This window comes from Misgurnus anguillicaudatus, chromosome 25, assembly GCF_027580225.2.
Source record: "Misgurnus anguillicaudatus chromosome 25, ASM2758022v2, whole genome shotgun sequence".
NCBI classification, from domain to species: domain Eukaryota; kingdom Metazoa; phylum Chordata; class Actinopteri; order Cypriniformes; family Cobitidae; genus Misgurnus; species Misgurnus anguillicaudatus.
In genome coordinates, this window is record NC_073361.2 from 34,568,939 (window position 1) to 34,577,277 (window position 8,339).

An 8,339-nucleotide genomic window follows, 5' to 3' on the forward strand; every position below is an offset into this window, starting at 1 on the left:
TTAACCACATTTACTTTGACCTTTGCACTCTCAGATGTTAGGACTTTTTGTTACCACGTAGGCCACAAAAAGGATTTTTCTACCACTTAGGTCACAAAAGGATTTTTCTACCACGTGGGCCATGAAATGAATTCTTACACCACGTAGGCCAGGAAAATGATTTTTTTTTACCACGTAGGCCACGAACCATGTTTTGCTGCCCACTTTCCCATTAGATAAAGCATTGGCCATTTTCCCTCAGGTTTGACCATATCCCCATTAGCTCAACGTCACGACTCTGAATCTCCATCTTACGACTACATTTACGATGGCCGTCGACCAGTGTCCCCTGTGCCACAGGGACTACGCACAGCTCAGCCAGCACCTGCGGGTAACCCACAAGGTTATGAACGTGACGGAGCGCAAGCTTCTCCTGGCCCTGGAATCGGGCAGGGTGAACGTGTGGGTCGGCGTTTGCCCCGTTCCAGGATGCTTCCGGGAGTCGAATCGGCTGGACCGGCACCTGAAGAGCCACACCGAGCTGTCGGCGACAGCGCGGAGGAACGCGATGGCGGCCTGCAAACGCAAGAAAATCCTGCAGGACCTGGCCGAGCTGAGGGCCTCCAACCCGGAGGTCCAAATGGCCTCCTCGCTGGATCTGGACGAGCCCAATTCTGAAGGGGAGAAGGAGGTTCCAGCCGAGGAGGAGGAGGAGGAGGTCTGTGAGAACCGGGGCTGCAAGACCAAGGTGTCTCGGCTGGCTGAGGAGAACACAGATCTGAGAACCCCGGTGGAAACTCTGGCCAGCACACTGAGGGAGGTGTCCCGGCGCTACAGATCCCTGCAGCGGCCAAGGGGAAAGAATCCCTCCGACCAGCTAAAGAGGGTGACCAAGCAGCTCCTGCGATCGTTCCAGAGGGAGGACGAGGACAAGGACGAGGATGCTGTGCCTCCCACTCCACCGACGGAGGGCACCTCATCATCACAGCCGACCTCATCGAGCCAGGAGCGAGAGCCCGCCGCACTTCCCCGAGCATGTGACATGCTTGAGTAAACCCTTTAGATTTGTCATTTTGTTCTCATTGTTTGATTCGTGCTTTCTGTTGAGCTAACTGCCTTTTTCCCCACTCCCTCTCTGTCTAGACGTGCTGCTAAACGAGTACAGGAGGCACCAGGAGGGTCCCGAACCGACCCCTAAGCTGAGGGAAAACGTAGGGGGGAAGATATATCGCATTAAGAATTTTTTGTCCTTCATGGCCAAAGGAAGGTCAAAGCTCCACACTCTGACCTTCCTGAACGACATGGACAGGATCCGGGGGTGAGTATGGTCTGCACATTCCGTTCACGTGACGGGTCTCCCGTGCGTTCTCTTTTCTGACTGTCTGTCTGTCTGTCCGTCTGTCCGCAGGTGGGTGCACAGCCTTAGGAAAAAAGTCATCGTCGACACCACGATAAACCACTACTTAAAAAACGTGGCGCAATTCATAGACTACGTGGTTGACACCCCTACTGTGACCTGTCGGCTTTCGAAAAAGGCGCTGGTGGGAGTCCGTCGGGAGGTCCGGTCTCTAATTCGAGGGTTGAAGCGGCAGGTCACAGTCCACCAAATGGCGGTGAAGAGGTCGAAGGACGGGCGGCTAATTTCTAAGCAAACCCTGATCCGGTGCAGGGCATTAGCCAAGGCCGCGATCCCGAGGATTTTCGGTAAGTAACTTAACCTAGACGAACCGTCTTGTGCTTTTGAACATCACCTGAGCATTGCTTTTCTTGTGTGTTTCCACAGACCAGCTGGTGAGAGACTTCTCTCAGAAGACTCAGTTTCTTCTTTACGGATATCTAACCGCCTATCTTGGGTCCATTTATGGTCACAGATGCGGCGTGTACCAGAATTTAACGATAAAAGAGGTGGAGGAAGCCGTCCATTCTGGGGAGGTGTTCCTGATTAACGTGAGTGCTCTGTCCTATAATGTCTCTCTCTCACTCTCTCTCTCTCTCTCTCTCTCTCTCTCTCTCTTTATCCGTGTCCTAGAGACTGCTTCATCACATTCTGATTTCTCTGCATCTCCTTCAGGTGAACATGCACAAAACCAACCAGGCCTTTGGACCGGCACAGCTGGCGCTTGTGAAAGAAGAGTATGGGTGGTTTAAGAGGCTGCTGAGCATCAAAGACAAACTGGTGGGCGGGACTGAGGCAGTCTTCTTTTTCTACACCTCCAAAAAGAACCCGTGCAAGAATCTCAACAATTACCTCCAGATGGCGTGGAAGGAGATGGGGCTGACGGGAACCCCCACTTTCACGGACCTCAGGAGCGCCATTGCCACGCACGTAAGTGGAGCGGTCTAGGGAGCTCAATTGGGTCTGATCAGTTTGACGTGTTTCACATCCGTCTTTTCTTTTTTACAGGCAAGGAACTCCCACGGGGCGGACGCGCGGCTGAAATTCATGTGCCACAACACATCAACAGCAGACAAATTCTACGCGGTTAATCTAAACTGCTCTCAGGCAATGGATCACTGCCGCCTTTTCGAGGCGGCATTGGAGGGACCAGACACCTCCCCAGACAAGGTGGTCAGCAAAAAGAGAAAGGCGGCGGACGAAGCGCCTTGTTCTTCCAAGCGCAAACGCAGCTCTCCCTGACGCTCCTCGAGTCCTGGGAGCACCACTACGGACGAGGAGGAGCCTGTTTACCAGGAGTCCGGCGTGTCGTGCCTAGACGAGGACGAGGTGAGTTTCGATCATGTCATGTTCCTATGGCGTTTCATCTCTCTGGCATCGCAAAACATTCTAACTTTTCATTTCTTTACTTTTTCACAGGACTTGGAGGAACCCCGGCCCACACCAAGGAGAATGCTGCCGAAGAACAAGAGGCCCATGGTGATCCTCACACCGCTAAAGTTCCCTCGCCGGGCCATCCTGACCTCCCCGGTCGGCAGCACCGGGAGCAGCCGCCGTTCGCCCCACACCAAATCGTCCAGCAGCATCAAGGGTCCGTCTTACAGGCGTCGCATAATAAAAACTTTCACACCGCTGGGCGTCGCCAAAGCCACGAAGGCTAAGGCAAAGGTCCAAAAGGCCTTAAAGACTCGAGCCCAAAAAAAAGCCAAGAAAACGGTGGTTATTGTTGTGTTTTGAAATTTGTTCAGACATGTTCAGACAGGAACAGTTGTGTTTTTAAAATGTTCAATTGTTCCCGATGTTGCCTAAATGTTCAATGTTCTTGTTTTCTGTTTTTAAACTCTTCAGATGTTCAATTGTTCCTGATGTTGCCTAAATGTTTGATGTTCTCATTTTCTGTGTTTAAATTGTTCAGATGTTCAATTCTTCCTGATGTTGCCTAAATGTTCGATGTTCTCATTTTATGTTTTTAAATTGTTCAGATGTTCATTTGTTCCTGATGTTGCCTAAATGGTCGATGTTCTCATGTTGTGTTTTTAAATTGTTCAAATGTTCAATTGTTCCTGATGTTGCCTAAATGGTCGATGTTCTCATGTTGTGTTTTTAAATTGTTCAGATGTTCAATTGTTCCTGATGTTGCCTAAATGGTCGATGTTCTCATGTTGTGTTTTTAAATTGTTCAGATGTTCAATTGTTCTATGATGTTTCGTGTTCTTTTTTCATTTGATTCACTTGTAAATAGTTTAATTTGAATCCACTTTATTCTTTTAAATTGCTGTTTGGTAACTTTTGGTTTTAATAAATGATGGCCCGTTCATTTGAACATTCCTCTCATGTGTGATTCCTATCTTTAGATAATTGACCTGGGTTAAAAACTTAAAAACTTCAACTCATCTTTAACTTATGAATTGGCATTGAAAATTAATTATTTATTAACATGGTAAATTGTAGAACAATAAACACTATGCCAAAGATAAAGCATTATTCACACTGTGACCTTTAACCTCTATGATCTAAATGGATAAAAGCATCATTAATGTGTGTCATATGTGCTTAATGTGCAGGCAGGGCCTATGAGCACACTGTGACCTTTAACCTCTATGACCTAAAGGGTTTAAAGCATTGTTAAAGGTCACAGTGTGCTCATAGGCCCTGCCTGCACATTAAGCACATATGACACACAGTGTGAACACAGGCCCTGCATGCACATTGTGCACATATGACAGTGTTCACACTGTGTGTCATATGTGCTTAATGTGCATGCAGGGCCTGTGTTCACACTGTGTGTCATATGTGCTTAATGTGCAGACAGGGCCTGTGTTCACACTGTGTGTCATATGTGCTTAATGTGCAGACAGGGCCTATGAGCACACTGTGTGTCATATGTGGTTAATGTGCAGACAGGGCCTATGAGCACACTGTGACCTTTAACAATGCTTTAAACCCTTTAGGTCATAGAGGTTAAAGTGTGTCATATGTGCACAATGTGCATGCAGGGCCTGTGTTCACACTGTGTGTCATATGTGCTTAATGTGCATGCAGGGCCTGTGTTCACACTGTGTGTCATATGTGCTTAATGTGCATGCAGGGCCTGTGTTCACACTGTGTGTCATATGTGCTTAATGTGCATGCAGGGCCTGTGTTCACACTGTGTGTCATATATGCTTAATGTGCATGCAGGGCCTGTGTTCACACTGTGTGTCATATGTGCTTAATGTGCATGCAGGGCCTGTGTTGACACTGTGTGTCATATGTGCTTAATGTGCAGACAGGGCCAGTGTTCACACTGTGTGTCATATGTGCTTAATGTGCAGACAGGGCCTGTGTTCACACTGTGTGTCATATGTGCTTAATGTGCAGACAGGGCCTGTGTTCACACTGTGTGTCATATGTGCTTAATGTGCAGACAGGGCCTATGAGCACACTGTGTGTCATATGTGGTTAATGTGCAGACAGGGCCTATGAGCACACTGTGACCTTTAACAATGCTTTAAACCCTTTAGGTCATAGAGGTTAAAGTGTGTCATATGTGCACAATGTGCATGCAGGGCCTGTGTTCACACTGTGTGTCATATGTGCTTAATGTGCATGCAGGGCCTGTGTTGACACTGTGTGTCATATGTGCTTAATGTGCAGACAGGGCCTGTGTTCACACTGTGTGTCATATGTGCTTAATGTGCAGACAGGGCCTGTGTTCACACTGTGTGTCATATGTGCTTAATGTGCAGACAGGGCCTGTGTTCACACTGTGTGTCATATGTGCTTAATGTGCAGACAGGGCCTATGAGCACACTGTGTGTCACATGTGGTTAATGTGCAGACAGGGCCTATGAGCACACTGTGACCTTTAACAATGCTTTAAACCCTTTAGGTCATAGAGGTTAAAGTGTGTCATATGTGCACAATGTGCATGCAGGGCCTGTGTTCACACTGTGTGTCATTTGTGCTTAATGTGCAGACAGGGCCTGTGTTCACACTGTGTGTCATATGTGCTTAATGTGCATGCAGGGCCTGTGTTCACACTGTGTGTCATATGTGGTTAATGTGTTCCTGATGTTGCCTAAATGTTCGATGTTCTCATTTTATGTTTTTAAATTGTTCAGATGTTCATTTGTTCCTGATGTTGCCTAAATGGTCGATGTTCTCATGTTGTGTTTTTAAATTGTTCAAATGTTCAATTGTTCCTGATGTTGCCTAAATGGTCGATGTTCTCATGTTGTGTTTTTAAATTGTTCAGATGTTCAATTGTTCCTGATGTTGCCTAAATGGTCGATGTTCTCATGTTGTGTTTTTAAATTGTTCAGATGTTCAATTGTTCTATGATGTTTCGTGTTCTTTTTTCATTTGATTCACTTGTAAATAGTTTAATTTGAATCCACTTTATTCTTTTAAATTGCTGTTTGGTAACTTTTGGTTTTAATAAATGATGGCCCGTTCATTTGAACATTCCTCTCATGTGTGATTCCTATCTTTAGATAATTGACCTGGGTTAAAAACTTAAAAACTTCAACTCATCTTTAACTTATGAATTGGCATTGAAAATTAATTATTTATTAACATGGTAAATTGTAGAACAATAAACACTATGCCAAAGATAAAGCATTATTCACACTGTGACCTTTAACCTCTATGATCTAAATGGATAAAAGCATCATTAATGTGTGTCATATGTGCTTAATGTGCAGGCAGGGCCTATGAGCACACTGTGACCTTTAACCTCTATGACCTAAAGGGTTTAAAGCATTGTTAAAGGTCACAGTGTGCTCATAGGCCCTGCCTGCACATTAAGCACATATGACACACAGTGTGAACACAGGCCCTGCATGCACATTGTGCACATATGACAGTGTTCACACTGTGTGTCATATGTGCTTAATGTGCATGCAGGGCCTGTGTTCACACTGTGTGTCATATATGCTTAATGTGCATGCAGGGCCTGTGTTGACACTGTGTGTCATATGTGCTTAATGTGCAGACAGGGCCTGTGTTCACACTGTGTGTCATATGTGCTTAATGTGCAGACAGGGCCTGTGTTCACACTGTGTGTCATATGTGCTTAATGTGCAGACAGGGCCTATGAGCACACTGTGTGTCATATGTGGTTAATGTGCAGACAGGGCCTATGAGCACACTGTGACCTTTAACAATGCTTTAAACCCTTTAGGTCATAGAGGTTAAAGTGTGTCATATGTGCACAATGTGCATGCAGGGCCTGTGTTCACACTGTGTGTCATATGTGCTTAATGTGCATGCAGGGCCTGTGTTCACACTGTGTGTCATATGTGCTTAATGTGCATGCAGGGCCTGTGTTCACACTGTGTGTCATATGTGCTTAATGTGCATGCAGGGCCTGTGATCACACTGTGTGTCATATGTGCTTAATGTGCAGACAGGGCCTGTGTTCACACTGTGTGTCATATGTGCTTAATGTGCAGACAGGGCCTATGAGCACACTGTGTGTCATATGTGGTTAATGTGCAGACAGGGCCTATGAGCACACTGTGACCTTTAACAATGCTTTAAACCCTTTAGGTCATAGAGGTTAAAGTGTGTCATATGTGCACAATGTGCATGCAGGGCCTGTGTTCACACTGTGTGTCATATGTGCTTAATGTGCATGCAGGGCCTGTGTTGACACTGTGTGTCATATGTGCTTAATGTGCAGACAGGGCCTGTGTTCACACTGTGTGTCATATGTGCTTAATGTGCAGACAGGGCCTGTGTTCACACTGTGTGTCATATGTGCTTAATGTGCAGACAGGGCCTGTGTTCACACTGTGTGTCATATGTGCTTAATGTGCAGACAGGGCCTATGAGCACACTGTGTGTCATATGTGGTTAATGTGCAGACAGGGCCTATGAGCACACTGTGACCTTTAACAATGCTTTAAACCCTTTAGGTCATAGAGGTTAAAGTGTGTCATATGTGCACAATGTGCATGCAGGGCCTGTGTTCACACTGTGTGTCATATGTGCTTAATGTGCATGCAGGGCCTGTGTTCACACTGTGTGTCATATGTGCTTAATGTGCATGCAGGGCCTGTGTTCACACTGTGTGTCATATGTGCTTAATGTGCATGCAGGGCCTGTGTTCACACTGTGTGTCATATATGCTTAATGTGCATGCAGGGCCTGTGTTCACACTGTGTGTCATATGTGCTTAATGTGCATGCAGGGCCTGTGTTGACACTGTGTGTCATATGTGCTTAATGTGCAGACAGGGCCAGTGTTCACACTGTGTGTCATATGTGCTTAATGTGCAGACAGGGCCTGTGTTCACACTGTGTGTCATATGTGCTTAATGTGCAGACAGGGCCTGTGTTCACACTGTGTGTCATATGTGCTTAATGTGCAGACAGGGCCTATGAGCACACTGTGTGTCATATGTGGTTAATGTGCAGACAGGGCCTATGAGCACACTGTGACCTTTAACAATGCTTTAAACCCTTTAGGTCATAGAGGTTAAAGTGTGTCATATGTGCACAATGTGCATGCAGGGCCTGTGTTCACACTGTGTGTCATATGTGCTTAATGTGCATGCAGGGCCTGTGTTGACACTGTGTGTCATATGTGCTTAATGTGCAGACAGGGCCTGTGTTCACACTGTGTGTCATATGTGCTTAATGTGCAGACAGGGCCTGTGTTCACACTGTGTGTCATATGTGCTTAATGTGCAGACAGGGCCTGTGTTCACACTGTGTGTCATATGTGCTTAATGTGCAGACAGGGCCTATGAGCACACTGTGTGTCACATGTGGTTAATGTGCAGACAGGGCCTATGAGCACACTGTGACCTTTAACAATGCTTTAAACCCTTTAGGTCATAGAGGTTAAAGTGTGTCATATGTGCACAATGTGCATGCAGGGCCTGTGTTCACACTGTGTGTCATTTGTGCTTAATGTGCAGACAGGGCCTGTGTTCACACTGTGTGTCATATGTGCTTAATGTGCATGCAGGGCCTGT

At 46.3% G+C, this 8,339-nt stretch overlaps 1 protein-coding gene across 1 annotated transcript; it reads left to right on the top strand.

Moving 5' to 3' along the window:
• Nucleotides 1–846: 846 nt before the first annotated feature.
• LOC141362096 (uncharacterized) lies at nt 847–3,696 on the top strand. Its single transcript, XM_073863896.1, has 7 exons — nt 847–1,029; nt 1,123–1,297; nt 1,388–1,683; nt 1,763–1,926; nt 2,051–2,305; nt 2,384–2,704; nt 2,795–3,696. Exons 1-6 carry the CDS (start codon nt 921–923, stop codon nt 2,615–2,617), a joined length of 1,233 nt encoding a protein of 410 aa, XP_073719997.1. The 5' UTR covers nt 847–920; the 3' UTR covers nt 2,618–2,704; nt 2,795–3,696.
• Nucleotides 3,697–8,339: the final 4,643 nt, after the last annotated feature.